General features: G+C 41.8%; 3 protein-coding genes across 3 annotated transcripts; all 3 read left to right on the top strand.

Annotated features, from left to right (window-relative positions):
* Positions 1 to 6,348: 6,348 nt before the first annotated feature.
* On the top strand, positions 6,349 to 9,726 carry LOC119361527 (glutathione S-transferase U19-like). The gene is made up of 3 exons (XM_037626692.1): positions 6,349 to 6,745; positions 8,594 to 8,970; positions 9,210 to 9,726. Exons 1-3 carry the CDS (start codon positions 6,349 to 6,351, stop codon positions 9,546 to 9,548), a joined length of 1,113 nt encoding a protein of 370 aa, XP_037482589.1. The 3' UTR covers positions 9,549 to 9,726.
* A 1,843-nt stretch (positions 9,727 to 11,569) lies between these two features.
* On the top strand, positions 11,570 to 12,684 carry LOC119366513 (probable glutathione S-transferase). The gene is made up of 2 exons (XM_037632259.1): positions 11,570 to 11,924; positions 12,182 to 12,684. The coding sequence occupies exons 1-2, from the start codon at positions 11,613 to 11,615 to the stop codon at positions 12,515 to 12,517; spliced, it is 648 nt and encodes a 215-aa protein (XP_037488156.1). The 5' UTR covers positions 11,570 to 11,612; the 3' UTR covers positions 12,518 to 12,684.
* A 3,043-nt stretch (positions 12,685 to 15,727) lies between these two features.
* LOC119366512 (glutathione S-transferase 3-like) lies at positions 15,728 to 16,755 on the top strand. Its single transcript, XM_037632258.1, has 2 exons — positions 15,728 to 16,198; positions 16,298 to 16,755. The coding sequence occupies exons 1-2, from the start codon at positions 15,743 to 15,745 to the stop codon at positions 16,631 to 16,633; spliced, it is 792 nt and encodes a 263-aa protein (XP_037488155.1). The 5' UTR covers positions 15,728 to 15,742; the 3' UTR covers positions 16,634 to 16,755.
* Positions 16,756 to 18,660: the final 1,905 nt, after the last annotated feature.

Genomic DNA, 18,660 nt, shown 5'->3' with positions numbered 1-18,660 from the left:
TCACGACAGGCACGGTTTTGCTTCCGCAAGAGGCACGGTTGTGCTTTCGCGAGTTACTACCGTGCCTTTTGGAAACAAAAAAAACGCGTTGTCTGTTTTTTCTTTCTTTCGCGAGAGTCACGGCCGTGCCTCTTGGAAACGAAAAAAATGCGTTTTTTGTTTTTTCTTTCTTTCTCGAGAGGCACGGTTTTGCTTCCGCGAGGGGCACGGTTGTGCTTTCGCAAGAGTCACGGCCGTGCCTCCTCGGAAACGAAAAAAAATGTGTTTTCTGTTTTTTTTTTGCGAGAGTCACAGTTTTGCTTTGGCGAGAGGCACGGTTGTTATTTCGTCAGAGGCACGGGTGTGCCTCTTTCGGAAAGGGAAAAACCCATGCTTCCGGTTTGGTTTTTTTGTCCGTTTTTTTTCGTGAAAAAAAGTTTGTCAAAACCTATCAACATGGGATCTAGTTTTGAAGATCTCGACGCGAGGAATCCAACGGCGAAAGCAGTTCGAGATTTGGACGCACGGTTTAAGAGATAAAATATTTTGAATAAACAAATCTACGAAAAAATGGAAAACTCCCAGGTTGCGACCAAGTGGCGCACATGTGGCACGCCACTGAGTACTCCTTAATTAGTGATTTCGATGATTTTGCGAGACATCAAAACTTGCAAAGTTTCATTTATGGCATGTCGAATTTTGCCATCAGCAGCGTGATAGCAATGTGAAAGCTCACAGACTAGCTAGAATGGCGACCATGCATGTGGTGGGGCGTCATGTTTGGTTTCTCAAACCCACTGGACATCTTTGTATTCCATTTTTTGTTGAACAATGAAATAAAGTCATGTCGTTCATCTATGGGGCGTCATGTTTGGTTTCTCAAACCCACTGGACATCTTTATATTCCATTTTTTGTTGAACAATGAAATAAAGTCATGTCCTTCATCTGAAAAAAAAGGCGCCAACAGCTTTTTTTTTGAGGAAATGCCATCATGGCTAGTTTTATTTCATCTCAAATAACGACAAATCATCCAAAATAAGGCTACGGATAAAAGAGGGAGGATTGTCCGTCCACACACCCGGAGGATCAACCCTAGCCCTTCTAGCCAGCTCATGAGCCACACGATTCGAATCACGCGCACAATGCTCAAAACTAACATGGCCAAAATTATTACAAATCTCAAAGCAATCATTAAGAATAGGAGCCGCTACTGAATTAACTGCTCCTTGATTAATCTCCTTGACCAATTCTACACAATCTGTGTGAACTAGCAGTTTATGAATACCCAGAGAATCTGCAAGTTGCAGATCCTTCTTCATAGCCATAGCTTCGGTTGTATATGCATCAATTGTTTTACCCATATAGGAGACCTCAGCTGCAATAAAATCGCCAGCATCATCTCTCAACAGTTGGTGGTGGTAACATTCCTCCCGAAGAGCAACTCCAAATGTTCCCCAAAAAAACTTCCCGTAAAAGTGTATTTACACGATGTCCTTAGAAAAACCTATTAGTTTCGCTCTTGTTAGTGTTTTAGTCCTCTCGCCGACAACCCTAAGGTTGAGATTTGATGTACCTGCTGACCTCCATCGCCACTGCAATTCTGGTTTGGACAGATCGATTAATGGGTGATCCTCACGTCACGCCTTGGTGAGCTGTTGGTGGTGGAGTGACCACCAGTGTGTGGGGCCGATCAATCTTAGCGATTGCAGTGAGTGGAACAACATTGTGTGATTTGTTTAGCATGGCATGTTCAAACTATGACATTTGATGTTGGCCCATTCTATGTCGCAAACATTATACCTTGTTTATTGTGAGCAATAGTGCGCACTCGCTCAAATGTGGTCCGAATTGGGCTGTCTTACTAACGCGGGGCACCAAATGATTTTTTGCATTTGTTCTTCTTATCTTTGTTTTCTTCACAGTTTTCTAGGGTCCAATTTTGCTGTTATTATTAATGTTCTCCCAATTTCTATTCTGTTTTTGTTAATTTTTTGTCTAAAGAACAATGTTTTAAAAGTACATGAACATTTTCATAAATATATATAAACATTTTCTACAAAAACGTGAATATTTGTTTGAAACAGCATGAACACCTTAATTTTATTTAAATGCCCATATATTTCTGAGATTACATAAATATATTTTTAAAGGATACATAAATATTTTCTAAAACACTTGACATTTTAGAATAATTTTTTTAAGTAATGTGTATGTGCAAATATTCATTATAACATATGAATATGTTATTTCTTTACAAAAAAATCTACATTAAATTAAATTAGTTAGTTAAATACATGGTGATTTTATTTTTAGTCAGCAATGTACAATTGATCATCATGCAAGAAAAAATGGAATACAAACCTTTCTTTTACCTTTCAAAAAAGTAGAAAAAAAATTTAATGGGCCAAGCCCAAAAGCTGGCAGCGTCAATTTCTTCCACGTGAGAGCCGATATTTTGCTCATCCAGGACTTCTGGAGCGCAGTAACTAAATCTCGCATTAAACGAGATGGAAGGATCTCTCGCGCGGAAGTGTATACAGTAACAGGCCAGCTCATTAGCTCTCGCTTAAAATAAATAGAAAAATAAAATCCCAGGTCTGCTGGTTAATAGGAGGCATATGAGCCACAAGGCAAGGGTCAAGTTCATGATGTCGTAGAAAGGAGCGGTCTACTTGAGCGTAGTAAGCTGATTTACCACAGGTTTTTCCGGGATTTTTGTTTTTGTTTTTTCAGCGGGTTATCTGTTTTACTTTTTTTTCATTTTACTTCATTTTTATTGTTTTTATTTGGTTTCTTTGTTTCTTTTATTTTTCTTTTCTGTTCTCTTCATTCTTTATTTGCATTTTAATTATTCAATTTTTTCATTTTCTTTCTTCTTTTGGTTATTATTCTATATTTTTGCATATGTCATCATCATTTTTCTAATACACGTCTAACTTTCTTTCCAATACAAACTAAACATTTTTATAATACAAGGACAATATTTTTCTATACACATTTTTTAAATGCTTGATTAAATTTTTTAAATATAGCATTAACATCTTTTAATACATAGTCAACATTTTTTCTATACACTTTTAACATTTTCCAAATGCTTGTTAACATTTTTTTAAACACTTGTTCAACATTTTTTAAATACTTGATTAACATTTGCATATACATCATCAAATTTATTCGTCATATTGTTAATACATTTTCAACATTTTTATAAGCGCATTTAGCATTTTACAAATCCTTGATTAACATTTTTCAAATACTTGTTCAAAAAAATTCAAATGCTTGATTAACATTTTATATAGATGACCAGTTTTTCCATCATTTTTAATACATGGTCAACATTTTTGTATACATTTAACATTTCCCAAAATTTTGATTAAAATTTTTCGAATACTTGTTCAACATGTTTTTTTTCAAAATGATTGATTACCTTTTTATATACACGGTCAACTGTTTTTCTATACACATTCAACATCTTTCCATATGCTTGATTAACAATTTTCAAATAATTGTTCAACATTTTTCAAATACTTTTCAAAAAAATGATTGTTTTTATTAAGGGTGTTTTATAATATATATCTTTAGAATATTGTTGTGGCCTGCAGCGCGCGTGGGCCAGCCCATCACGCTCGCCCCTTCAGCGATATAGAGGGCGCCCCTTCTGGAGCGCAATTAACAAAACTCTATTTAATTGGGCTTGGGCCTGCTATACTAATTTAATTAATATATTGGTGGGGTTTTCAAAAAAAAGAAACAACAATCCACAAATTTATATATTTTAAAGAGAATTTGGTTCTGACATGCGGCGCTAATAGTAACAATACATCCAAGCTCACATGAGTAAATAGATTGATTCTGGCTTTGATAGATAAAGGTTTGATGTATATATAAGAATAGCAATAATAAAGACCACACGGAAGTAGTTGCTGGCTTAATTTTGTTTATTTTTTCTAGAGCATATCTAAAGTATTAATATTATTTAGTATTCCAATTAAATTTTGATATGTCTAGGTGTTCTCTAGTAACTTTCGGATAGTAGTTAATATTTTGGGGCTTGGTGTATGTTGTGTTGAAGACCCACCAACGGATTTCTGTGAAGACCGGACCCTTTTCAAATAAAATTTATCTTCGGGAATGGTGAAGAACTGTCATAATCTTTTTACGTTTTCCACCTAAGTTCCCTTTCATACGTCGGATCCCATGTACAAAATTTAGACCTTTTGCACCCACGCACCCCTCTATAACAATGTAGGAGATAACAACATTAAATGGTTTGAGGATGACAATCTGAGCGTACACATGCAGGACGACAATTTATGTTTGTAGAGCATGGCAATTCTCACAATTTTTACGTTGATGTAGCATTTCAGTTCCATTCAGACAACATGTCAAATCCCGAGCATGGCAATTCTTGCCATTTTCCTATTTTAGACCGCCAATTTTCCATGCTACAATCATAAAAATCACCGAAAACAAAATGGCAAGTACACTGCTAGAACATGACATTTTTTTGTCATTTTTATACAACATGACAATTTTTACTTTATAACATGGCAAATCCTTTACAACAGCACAATGTTTTTTCCTATTTTGACATGGCAATTCTAAAACGTTCGCTGGGAGTGGATATTTTGAGCGAACGAAAACATTCGTTTGTGCTTACCTGCCCTAGGGAATGATCGTTCTCTCGAGTTACACCCTTGAGCTGACGTCTGATGTATATTGGGGTTCTTTACCTTGGATGTAGATAATTTTTCGTATGATTGTGAGAGCCTGACTTAGTAGGGATGATAGACTATCAGTAAGGGAAGGTATTCCTTCTTTTTTGGAAGCCCATTCGGAAAAAACTCCAAATTAAAGTGTGTGCTCAGCTTGGAGTAACTTCAGGATGGACGACCGAATGAGAAATTGGTCTCAAGTGCGCATGAGTGGGGACAAAGTGCGAAGAAAAGACTAGTGTTGATCTGTGGGGTCAGTCTAGATCCAGCCATGAGTAACGGCAGTAACCGGCGGGTGTGTCTGGGCGTTACAACCATGTACATGGTATTTCCTTCTGTTATCTTTTTGTCTGGAACATGCAACGCTCTAGTATTGGACTCATGGATGTGTACATGTATGTACCTGGTGATATTTTTTTAAAACTTCATCAAATGTCGGATGGTTGATGTTTGTAAGTGTCCGACCAAGTAGTATATAATAATTTCTGTTTCTAATCTTACAACTAAAATCAAAGATTAATGGCGTATTTTAGCCTATCTGGCCCAACCTAATGGCTTAAAAAAACCTATATTTTGGCTTTAGTAAGAAAAGTAGATAGATAAAAGATAGACAGTTTAGCATTTTCATCAGATTCATTTCTCCATCAAGCTAAAGCACAAATTTCAAGCAACCTCTTCTCTCCCACTAACTTGATAGCACAGTCTAGTTGCTTAATACTCCCTCCATTCCTAAATACTCCCTTCGTCCGGAAATACTTGTCGGAGAAATGGATGAAAATGGGTGTATCTAAAACTAAATTACGTCTAGATACATCCATTCCTCCGACAAGTATTTTCGGACGGAGGGAGTATAAGTCTTTTAGGGATTTTAGAGTGTAGATTCACTCATTTTACTCTGTATTTAGGAACGGAATGAGTAGCTCGTAGGCATTGTGCTCTAATTTGATTCGGCAGTGGTCACAACTTTAAACAAGTTGTCATTGTCGAAATGCGTAATCGATCAAATCGAATTGCAACACCCCCAACGTATCACTGAGTGGGCTGTTGGGACCTCCCGACATCTTTATGGTTCTTCCACCCGCATATTGGACATATTCAACGATGCATGCGTTTGCTAGTTGCTACTTGGAAGGTTCCCTCATCTCTTTCATAGGCCAAGTTATACAATGGATATCTTTAAGTAAGTTACCTGATAGGGACCTACTTTAATTCCACCTGTCTAATTAAGTGTGCAATTAGTATGGCTGTCAGCCATGTTGCTACGGCAAGGAGCTGAATCTCCTGTAAATAATTTAACATTTGCTGCCTTCTTGCATGAATAGCTTCAAAGGGAACAAAAACAGAACGGTGCTGCATGGCACAAGTATTTCCATGACTGCCCGCGCAGCTCTGACCGGTGCATGTCAAAGAATATTAAGCGTTAGACTGGCCACCCTTGATGTTAACTTTTCTCTGCTTGTTGAAACTATACTGGGTCCTTGATGTAGGTGTCAGCCATGATGCAATCGATCGAGCGGAGCTGGATCACCTATAAATCCTTTAGTGTCAGCTGCCTCTCATCCGCACAAAAATTAAAATCACGGGCGAAACAGGCGCTATTGCGGCTGGAGAGCCTCCCCAGACGCCATGTCCATTTTTCCACGACCTGCCCCTATGGCCATGATGGGGGCGCGAAATGGCGTTAAATGGCTTAGCGGTCGGGGTCGCTGCAACTTCATGGCAAGGGCTCATTTCAGCAGGCCGAAACAGGGGCCGAGGAAAATGTCAACCCAAATTTGCTCATATAGACCAACTCGTGAAGAAAACCTTGCTTCGTTCTATCCCCATTCCCATATCTCCCTCCCATCCAAAAAGCTTGCGGCGGCTAGGCTGCTCTTCACAGTTGTGCTCGGCGGGCCGGCGGCTGCTTTGCTGCATGCCAGAGGAAGCGACCGGCGAAGCAGCAAGGTGGTGACCAGGTTTCCAGGTAGTAGGCTGCGACCGACAACGAGGGGACTCTGCACCACGATGTCGTCTCAGCCAGTTCCAACCCACAGTCCATCACCAGCAGGTAAAGGCAAGTTCCTCTTTGTCGATTGTTGATTCAGTAGCACTATTACTAAACCAGTACCAGAGAACAAGCCATGGCAATCTTAACCATGCCACCACCATGCTTGTTGACGCACTGGAGCATTCTGTGCGGTTAGTTATCAACTTAAGCGGTGCTGCTGTTTATAATAGTCCTTGATACCTAGAATTTATGATGGTTATGTTACGGTTTGTATGTTGACTTATTTATATCTGAATTTATACTGAAAATTCTTTTAATTTTTGCTGAAAAACTCCTATTTCCTTGACATATATGCCCATGTTCTAATTCCCGCTAAATGGCTTAGCGGCCACTATTGCCCGCTACATATTGTTTGCTCCTGCCCCTCCTTCGCCTCCCCTATGGACCTTCCTCGTCTCGCCGCCACTGGTGCCGACTGGTGAAGCTTTGGTCAGTCCTAAGGAACACGGCAGCGGGGCACTTGTTCCTTGCCGGCGAAGCGTGTACCTTCCTCCCTCCCACCCCAGTTGAGGGCTGCCGATGCTGCTGCCCCACCGATCCTGAGATGCTTCCTCCCGATGCGGCGTGAACCACCTCCATTGCTCGTCGTGCTGGCCGGGGATCTCGTGCTAATATCCGGTGGCGCATGCCCCATGTCTGGCCTAGCCGTGGGCCCGAGGCGTGCTTGATGGGCCACAAGCGGCACTCCTAATGGCTGCTGCTAATAAGGGTTGGGGCTGGTCGCTCCATTTCCCGATAGTGGTTACATCAGATCAGCGAATGTCTCAGTTAGGTGATTGATTTCAGATGATTTCTTCTTCAGATATGACTGTGGTGACCCACGCCGACAGCTCATACCGGTGAGGTTGCGGGATGCAGCCCGAAGGCTTCACTGTGGGTTTTGGCAGCTCTCACTCCTGCTAGTTTGCCTTCGACAGTGAGATGCAATCTATGAAACGTGACTTGCTGCGGAGGGTATGGTTGTGTAGTGGCGATGGTGTGATTTCTAGCCCAGCACATGTAGTTGTTGGGATCACAGAAAAGTAATGGCGACAACACATGATTAACTTCAATTTGGTGGTTCTTCCCGAGTTCCTGGTCTCGAGCTCCGGGGGTGAAAATCCTAGTTCTGACACGACTTGCTTATACATGCCAGTGGCAATATTTTTGCATCGTGATCTCGTTGAAGGCATTGCTCGGATATGCTTGGACTTGTTTTCAGGAAAACATAGAATCTAGCCTTTGGTGGTTGGATCCGGTGACGGCGACGCTTGAGCGTCGTTCTGAAGGGGTTGCCATTGTGTAGTTTGTTGATCGCTAATATTATCGCTTTGCTTTTCTCACACTTTTATTTTATAGTTTGTTGATAGCTATTTTCTGTATGCTTAGCTGAGAAGGCATCCAGAAGCTTGACCCTAATTTCCACTTTCACCAAATATTTCATCTCTATGCACGTAATATCTAGCCTTTTGTAAATTCTAGCAGAACAACAATATTGCTACATTATGTTGGAATTAAAGACTCTTAGAGGAATAAAATAAAATTTTAAAAGTTCAAATGAACATACTAGTTGAGCAAGGAAAGTAACTCTGAAGAAGCCACGACTTTGTTTTTTGAGGGGAAAGAAGTCATTACTTCTAACAGAAAAAATATGACAAAAGAAAATGCAAATGATTTCAAATGAGAAAGATAAGCAAGCTGTCATTGTCAACATCACCAACTTTCCATCTGTCGGGCTGGCATACACATTCACGACAACGCCGGTCTAAGAGTCTAACTAGTGTCGCCGTCAGCCATGATGACATCCGTGGAAGGGAGATAGCAGGCAGGGTCTTCTATAAATCTCATATGTGCTGCCTTGTCTTGCAGGTAGAACACGTACCTCCATGGCCGACAACATGGTCCCCGGAGAGAGCGAGGTGGTGTGCGTCGACTTCTGGGCGAACCTGTTCGGCATGCGGGTTCTGATCGCGCTTCGTGAGCTAGGCGTGTCGTTCGAGTACATCGAGGAGGACCTCCGCGTCCACGAGAGGAGCGACCTGGTGCTGCGCATGAACCCGGTGCACCGGATGGTGCCCATCCTCATCCACCGTGGCCGTCCCATCTGCAACTCCATCAACATCCTCCAGTACATCGACGAGGTCTGGGGTCACCGTCATGCCGAAGCGGGTGGAACACCGTTGCTCCCTGCCGACCCGCTGCAGAGGGCTTCCGCCCGGTTCTGGGCCGATTTCGTTGACCACAAGGTCTGCGACTAAACGCACGTCCTGCCTAACAACAATTTTATCTTGTTTCTTTAATGCTCGCTGCATTGGCTACAAATATTTACTTGATCATATACACCACTTCTTTTTTCCAGCCAAATTCGATTTATTAATGCAATTTCTTGAACTTTTACACACACACACACACAAAATATCTATGCTGAAATGAACAAGCTTGTTCAGTTTACTCATCCTTTTCCCCGATGAATTATTTTACCTAGGTGTTCAACACGGAGATGAGGCTGTTCAAGAGCAAAGGTGACGATGAGAAAGAAGCCGCAAAGGGGGAGATAATTCGCCAACTCAGGCAACTCGAGGGGGCGCTCGGAGACAAGAACTTCTTCTCTGCCGATGAGTTTGGATTTCTGGACATCGTCGCCATCCCGTTATCGAGCATGTTTCGAGCGTACGAGCAACTGGGAAAGTTTGATCTTGAGGTGGAGTGTCCCAAGCTGATGAGGTGGGAGAAGCGGTGCAAGGAGAGGGAGAGCGTCAAGAGTACTCTTCCTGATGAGGAGGAGGTGTACAGGATGCACAAGAAGTGGTACGGCATAGAGTGAAGTGAGCGATAGATTGTGCTCAAAACTTATCATGCTTGTAAACTTGCATAATACTCCATCTATTATTGTTTGGCACAAAAAAAACTAATACACTACATGACGTGTCAGTGTGCCTAAGTACAGGTAAACCAACAAAATATAGGGAAACTTGTACTATTTTTTATTAATCTCTCATCGAACAACAAAATTAGATGATCCTTTTACATATGTGCTATGTGCTCTGCTGGGGCGACCGATATGACTTGGGTGAATGTGTGTTCTTGTTCACGGGGCATTGGAAAGCTCCCGATTAATTACATCTGTGAGTCGAAGTCGGACCATTTCTGAATAAGTTGCTTCAGTGGTAGTCATGTTCAACTTTTAACTATGTACTAAAGTTGCATCATTAATTTGAATTGGAGTGAGTAATTAACTAATCTCAGCCCACTTGAAATACTCAAACAAGCCAGGGACTGGGTAGTTGGGACCTTCTGCATATTTACGGTTCGTCACATGCGTTTGGTACTTGGAAGGCTCCCTGATCTCTCTCAAGCATGAAGTTAACCTTTTATTTCAAAGAAAAAACTTTCCATGTGTTGCGCATACACATACATATATACCAAATAATTAGTGTCGATCTATGTGTCTCACTCGTGTGGCCATCAGCTATGATGCAATTGAAAGGGAGCTGGATCTATTGTTAATCTCATATTTATTGTCTTCTTGAACAACTTCCGAGGGCACACTATGTGTTATTTCCATGTCCGATAACACATACCTTTGGCAGCTATAGCAACTAACCAACTACTACTCTGCCAGAAATAATAAACACAAAAATTACCGGCACATATTCGCTGACTTCATGTAAGGTGACTTAGGGCCACTGATATGTCAGGCGAGCTTTTGGCCCGGCATATCAGTGGCCCTAAGTCACCTGACTTTCGGCCTGACATGCTACTGGCCCCACGTCACCTGATGTTAAGTCAGGCCATCCCAGCCAAGAAATTACTATTGTAGGTGCAAACATGTAATAGTTGGCAAGATGTTATATTTCATTAGCATACTTGAACCAATAAAATACACACCTCGGTGAGGTGTCATGTACTTGTAAGTTCATACACATCCATACATAGGTAGTCCTGAAGTTCTTGGGCTATACTCTCTTTTTTTTAAATTATAATGTTTAAAGAATTTTTAAAGTTTAGCCAAGTTAACAGAGAAGTATCAAAACGTGGTTAAACTTTATGAAATGTGACTATCGAATAGAAATATACACGCAATATTTGCTTCGAAGGGAGTACCAGATAGGAATGAGAATTTTAAGCAATTTGTCATTGTGGAAATCAGCTAATTAGTTCTTAATTAAGAAATCTAGTTGGATTGCAACACTCAAAGTAGCCAGGGAGTGGGCTGTTGGGACCTCCTGTACCTTTATGGTTCTTCGACCCGGACATATTGGACGTATTTCTGCGTTTGCTACTTCGAAGGTTCCCCTCATCTCTCGCATATGTTAACTTTTTGTTCGTTTAGACTAACTAAATGGTCACGTTATAGAGGCGAACCTTCCACCTGTCGGGCATACACATACAGACACAACACTGCCGGTCTAATTAAGTGTCTAATTAGTGTCAGCCATGATGCAATGGAAAGGAGCTGGATCTCCTGTAAATCTAATATGTGCTGCTTTCTTGCATGAACAACTCGCAAGCTAGGGAACAAGCACACAACGGTCCAGCCATGGCTGAGATATTCACTATTAAAATACTTTCTTCTACGAGTAGAGATAGTGTACTTGAACCAAGAAAATACACAGCTACATGAAGTGTACTTGTACCAAGAAAATACACAGCTCGATGAAGTACCATGTGCTTCCAAGTTCATACTCTGTATGTAGTACTAAAACCCCTTCGATTCAGCCTAACCCATCGTTCGTCACTGCTGACCATAGTCTATTATTAGGAGTAAACTAAAACCCTCTTTGCCATCAATGTCTATAAAAACCCTCTGAAACCTCAAACCCAACACATCAAAATCAGCATCACCAACCAACCGAGCTGCCACCCACACACTTTCCTCCTACCAACAATGGCCGATGTGGTGCTGCTGGACTTCTGGGCGAGCCCATTCGGGCAGCGGTGCCGGATCACGCTAACAGAGAAGGGCGTCGCCTACGAGTACAGTGAGCAGAACCTTGAACAGAAGAGTGAGCTGCTGCTGAGATCCAACACCGTCCACAAGAAGATCCCCGTCCTGCTCCATGGCGGCAGGCCTGTCTGCGAATCTCTCATCATCCTCACCTACGTCGACGAGGCGTGGCCAGAGGTGGCGCCGCTCCTCCCCCGGGACCCCTACGCCCACGCACAGGCGCGGTTCTGGGCTGACTACATCGACAACAAGGTATAGACAATGGAACCTCGCTTTATTAAGACAGCAGAGAATGGAACAAAGCCATGCCGCTTCATTTATCTACCTCAAAGTTAGGTTAAATTTCTCTATACACCTAGTAACAATCATTCTAGTACTAGTTCAGTTGGTTTCTAAACCATATGTAGCTTGCCATGAATCCAGCACATAACTTAGCTTAACACAAGGGTGCATGACCTATTTTCCCGTTGAAAGGATGCAAGACTAACATTCCAAATGTGAAATTGTAGATCGTTGACTTTCAGACGCGCCTGTTGACGATGAAGGGGGAGGCCCAGGAGCAGGCCAAGAAAGACATGATTGGGGCGCTCAAGACCCTGGAGTCCGAGCTCGGTGATAAGGACTACTTCGGCGACGAGACGTTTGGTTTTGTGGACATCGCGTTCGTGACTTTGACCCCCTGGTTTTACACCTACGAGAAGTACGGTGACTTCAGCATCGAGGAACACTGCCCTAAGATTGTGGCCTGGGCCGCACGCTGCAGGGGGCGCGAGAGCGTGGCCAAGGCACTTACTTATCCTGAGAAGGTGTATGAGATCGTCCAGGAGGAGTATGGTACCAACTGAACAAAATAATAGGTTATCTATGTAGGCATGCATGTAATCTGGTTATATGCCGGCTGTGGCATTTATCTCTCACGTGTATGTTCCATTTGTCACTCAACTTGACCAAACTTTATGAAAATATACACACTATATTGAACGAAAGGGGTATGAGGTAGAAATTAAAATTATAAGCAAATTGTCATTGTCAAGATCAGCTTATTAATTTTTAATTAGTCAATCCCTTTGGATTACAACACTCAGACATGCCAATGAGTGGACAACCCGTAAGTTGGGACTTCCCATATCTTTACGGTTCTTCGACCCCGATATATTGGACATATTTAACGACACATGTGATATCCATTTGGAAGGTTCCCATCGTCTCTCTTATATGTTAAGTTAACTTTTTGTTCATTTAGACAAATAAATTGATATCTCTCATATAAACAATTAAACTTCTAAGTGAAACAAAGACATGACAAAAGAAAATTAAATCAGAGAATGAGTGCCTGACAAATAACAAAAGTGAGATTCATATACCGGGCAGTCCAGAAGTTCTCAAGCTATATAGATTTTTCATCAAAATTCAAGCTTTGTGAAGTTTGACAAGTTTATAGAGAAAAAAAATTACATCTACAATACCAAATAAACATAACCATTAGATACATTGTGAAACATATCTTAATTTAAATTATATTTTTTACATTATTATTATTGATATTTTCTGTATAAACCGTGTCAAACTTTATGAAACATGACTTTTGAAAAAACAAATGTGCTATATTTAAGCAAGTTGTCATTGTCAAAATCAACTAATAAATTATTAATTAATCAGTCCAATTGGATTACAACACTAAAAAAGCCAGGGGGTGGGCTGTTGGGACCTCCCATACCTTTACGGTTCTTCGACCCCAACATATTGGATGTATCTTCTATATCTAAATAGCTAGCCCCCACTAACATGTCTCCTAACATGCAAGCATGTCATCTCACCAGCATGCATGGGAAAAGGCCAACCTCAACACGCAAAGCTGTATAATAAAAAGCCACCTCCACATGCAAGCATGCATGCATCGAAATTCCATTATATCATGCTACTTACATTTAATTATTATACTTGTTCAAAACCTATTATTTCAAATATATTAATGTTCCATATAACCAAAACATCACTGAAATATTGTAAAACATTCCGCAACAACTTGCGGATCATCATCTAGTTTATTTAACGTCACATGCCTTTGCTACTTGGATGGTTCCCCTCATCTCTCTGACTAGGTAACCTTTTGCTTTGTTTAGACTAACTAAATGTATATCTTTTAGGAAAGGCCAACATTCCACCTGTTGAGCATACACATACATACACAACAATGCCGGTCTAATTAGTGTCAGCGATGATGCAATGGATAGGCACTGGATCTCCTGTAAATCTCATATATGTTGCCTTCTTGCATGAGCAACTCCCAAAGCTAGGGAACAAGCACAGAAGGGTACTGCCATGGCTGAGTTATTTACGTACAAGAATACTGTAAATTATACTTGCAAGGTTTAATTTCTTTTGCTAGTAGAGTTAGTGTAGTTGAACAAAAAAAATACACATCTCGATGAAGTGTTATTGACTTCCAAGTTCATATATTGTAATACTAAAACCCTCTTGCAAAAAAGGGTATCAAAACCCCATCAAGTCAACTCAACCCATCGCTTGTCATTGCTGACCGCTGTTAATTAGGAGTAAACTAAATCAATCCAGGCCAAGAAAGACTTGATGGGGGTGCTCAAGACCCTAGAGGCCAAGCTCCATGTTACACCATGATGAGGAGCTAAGCTGCCCGACAAGGAGGAGGCTTGCACCATGGCATATGCCACACCAATGGTGCCCGCTCGTACGCCAACAGACACAAAGCATATATTGCCATGGGGTTGGCCCACGTCACCATGACCCACCGGTACGTTGCTCGCATCAAGGCTGGTGCTCACGTAGAAGCAAAAGCAGCATCACAGGATACGCTATGTCGCCTCTGTCAAAGCCGGAGACGTTTTGTGTGTAGTTTAGTTTTACTATCTAAATGCCATGTATATGTCTATTAGTTTAACTGTCTAAATGTTGCATATCGACAATTTTCCTTTAAATTCTGCCTTATCCATATGTTAATGCGTTTGAATATGAAACTCAAAATTTTAACTACTTATTTTCAATACTGTGTATGTTCACACACAAATAAGAAATGAGAGAGGAAAAATTATAAAAGCAATGTAAAGTCCAGATTTATTGAAATTGTTTGAAATTTTAAAACAGATTCATGAGGTCCCTAACCTATACTCTGTGCATTACAAAATATAGTTCTTATAGATTTATTTATAAAAGAAATGAAGCTTCATAAATTTGAGAAAATTTGTAGAGACAAAGATCTACATTAGTAGTACCAAATAATATCATCATTACATACATGGTGAATCATTTTATATTGTATTTATTCAGTACATTTAATTTTGATGTTATAGCTACAAACTTGCATGGTTGAACTTTGCAAAGTTCGACTATAATAAAATTACCGACGTTGTATGGCACGAACATTTCCCCATGTATTCTTTCAGCACGACACCATGTGTATCCTTCTATTTGCCGAGCGGCCACACATCCATGACTATCACACATCCATGACTATCACCAGCACATCGGTTGAAATAAAGATGTCGGGTTGCGCGTTACTATGTCACGCTGTAATGAAATCCATAAAATTATACGCGCAAAAAATTTATACGAAGGGGGTACAAGATAGAAATGAGAACTTTAAACAAGTTGTCATTGTCCAAATCAGCTAATTAACTAATCGTTCCAATCGAATTGCACCAGTCAAAGAAGCCGGGGAGTGGGCTGTTGGACCTCCCAACATCTATCTTTTCGGTTTTTCCAGCCGCATGCGTTTGCTACTTGGAACTTGGAAGGTTCCCTCGTCTCTTTCACAGGTTAAGTTAAAACAGATATCTATCACCTTACAGGGACCGACTTTCCACTGTCGGGCATATACAACAACACCGGTCTAATCAAGTGTTTACTTATTAGTGTGGGTGTCAGCCATGATGCATGCAACGGAAGGGGGCAGGATCTCCTGTAAATCTCAGATGTGCTGCCTTCTTGCATAAACAACTTCCAAGTGAACAAACACAGAATGGTTGCACGGCACAGCTCTGACCGATGCGTGCCAAAGAATATTAACCTTTAGACTGGGTACCCTTCGCTGAGCCATGATGCCATCTATCGAGTGGAGCTGGTTCGCCTATAAATCCCAGTTGTCTGCATGCTGCCTAGACCAGAGTTCGATCCAATCCAAGGCTCCATTTCTTCCCACCTTGAAGACAGGACAGGGCATGGAGAAAGCCATGGACAGCGAGGTGACCTGCGTCGACTTCTGGTGCAACGAGTTCGGCATGCGTGTGCGGATCGCGCTGCGCGAGCTAGGCGTGCCGTTCGAGTACATCGAGGAGGACCTCCGCGTCCGCGAGAGGAGCGAACTGGTGCGGCGCATGAACCCCGTGCACCGCTCAATCCCCATCCTCATCCACCATGGCCGTCCGGTCTGCGGCTCCGTCAACATCATCGAGTACATCGACGAGGTATGGGGCCAGGAAGCCCGTTTGCTCCCCGGCGACCCGGCCGACAGGGCCGACGCCAGGTTCTGGGCTGACTTCATTGACCACAAGGTATATATGCAAACTGCTGTCACTTCAATTTTCAGCTGGAGTAAATTCCATTTCGTTGCCGACGTGTTCATTTATCTGTGATGGCCTGGATGAAATTAGGTGTTCAGCAGCCAGACGAGGTTTTTCACGAGCAAGGGTGAGCAGAAAGAGGCGGCCAAGGAAGAGTTGGTCGAGCATCTTAAACGTCTAGAGGAGGTGCTCGGGGACAAGTGCTTCTTTTCTGGCGACAATTTTGGATTCTTGGACGTGGTCTTCATCCCATTCTCAAGCATGTTTTACGGGTACGAGCAACATGGAGGGATTAACCTCGAGGTGGAATGCCCAAAGCTCAAGCGATGGGAGAAGAGGTGCAGGGAAAGGGAGAGTGTAAGCGAGATTCTTCCCGATGGGAAGGTCCAGTACGAATTACACAAGAAGTTTTACGGCATTGAGTGAACCGGATTTCGGTCGAAGCGAATGTACTCCCCTTGTTCCAAAATAATTGAAGTTGTAGGATTTTCCTTAGTCAAACATAATAAAGTTTGGAAACCGTGGACACCGTTCCGCATCAAGTTCTTCATTTGGCTTACGATGCAGGACCGCTATTGGACAGCCAATTGTCTTGCCCGTCAAGGTCTTCCCTACCAGTCCGGATGTGCCTTCTGCGACCAAGAAGACGAAACTATGTAGCATCTTCCGGCAGGCTGGTCTTTCTCCTAGCAGGTCTGCATGACATCCTCGGATGGGCTAGATCAGCAGTCGACCTACCACATAGTGACACGCCCTTCCAGATGTGGTGGGCAACCGCCTGCGCCTAGGCACCCACCCCTACTCGCAAGGGCCTGGCTTCCCTAATCATTCTCACCGCTTGGTGGCTCTTGAAGCATCGAAACGGCTGTATCTTCGATGGCGATCGACCTTCGATTTTTCGTCTCTCCATCATCATAAAGGACGAGGCGCCTTTGGGCCAAGGCCGGCACCACCGGGATCCAAAACATCACCCCAGAGAGTTAGCTTAATTTCATTTGGAGATGAGCAACCCCTAGCTTCATGCTTCAAACGCTTGCTTCTATGCCTCTTTGCGTACATGGCTTCCTGAGCGCTTGCAATCCCATGTTGTAACTTTTCTTTTATCAATGAAAAATACGCAAGCTATGCGTATTCGCGAAAAAAACATAATAAAGTTTGACCAAGTGAATAGACATATGTGAAAAGATCAACGGTATGAAATATGTTTATAATATGAAAATACATTTCATAATTAAACTACTGGAATAAAATTTATTTTACAGTGTTTATGTATTTTCAGATATATTTGATCAAACTTGATGAAGAATGACTTAGGAGAATCCTAGAACTTCAATTATTTTCAGACGGAGTGAGTAGTCTGCTCTCTATATTTGGTTTTGTTGTTCTTTTTCCCGTTTAACTCTTTGTATTATGTAACCTAAGGTGTACAAATCATAGTCACCGAATTCGTTCGCCTAGTCTCCAGCTCTGATGTGAAAGCCTATGTCTGAGCTGGGTTGGTTATACCTAGCAATGCGATATTTTTATGTCGTTACCTTATTGAAGGCATTTCACGGATATGCTTGGACTGATTTTTCTGGGTGAAAACCTAAATTCTGGTCTTGGATGGTTGGATCCGGTGACTGCGGCGCTTGATCGCCGCTCCCTTTCTGAAGGCATTGTTGTTGAAGACATTCTCATCCATATGGTGTCATGAGATGGTTGGTGCGGATATAGTCATTGTTATAATTTGCTGATCGTAGACTTAATCGTCAAGTTTTGTTTTCCTTGCCTACACATAGCTTTGGTCTTATATGACTTTGCTATTTGTCGACATATTTCTTGTATGATTGTGTTGGTGTTGACTGTGTGTATCCTATCTGTACAGAGAGCGAATGTATGCTCACCATATTTGTATCCTCTTGATGCTTCATTTTAAGTCAATAACATCCACCCATTGTCAAAATTATCATCGACCTCCGATCTAGATCTATCGACCTAGATCAAGGTTTGAATGACTAGGCGTGGCTATTCCAGGATTGGTCACACCCTTATCTTGGCGTTGAGCTCCATCAACGTGTGGGTCAGTGCTCTGCTAGGTCATGTGCACGTGCTCGTGTTGTAATTTGGGAGGGCATCTCCGATGGCGTATTCTAAATCAGATATACTACACGTTCATGGACATGCCCGGACACGTTTATGAACACGGATACAAGAATCAGACATCGAACCATGTGCACCAAATGTTTGCCTCATGTCCAGCCTCCTCTATTTGACATATATATGTTGAATCAATAGCATTTTTTATATATAATAAGTGTTGCAAGCATATGCATCACAACTCGGATCTTCAACAAGTTTTCCCATCCAAGCAATCCCAAAAGTTATCAGTCCGGTTGTCCGTGCAAAAACCGTCAATTTTTGCAAGGAAACCGGTATCTGTGGCAAATTCTTCACTGTACAATTGGCTACTC

This window comes from Triticum dicoccoides, chromosome 2B (genome assembly GCF_002162155.2).
Source record: "Triticum dicoccoides isolate Atlit2015 ecotype Zavitan chromosome 2B, WEW_v2.0, whole genome shotgun sequence".
Taxonomy (NCBI): domain Eukaryota; kingdom Viridiplantae; phylum Streptophyta; class Magnoliopsida; order Poales; family Poaceae; genus Triticum; species Triticum dicoccoides.
Note: the sequence above shows the minus strand (reverse complement) of the source record. Positions and strands in the feature narration are given on the sequence as shown.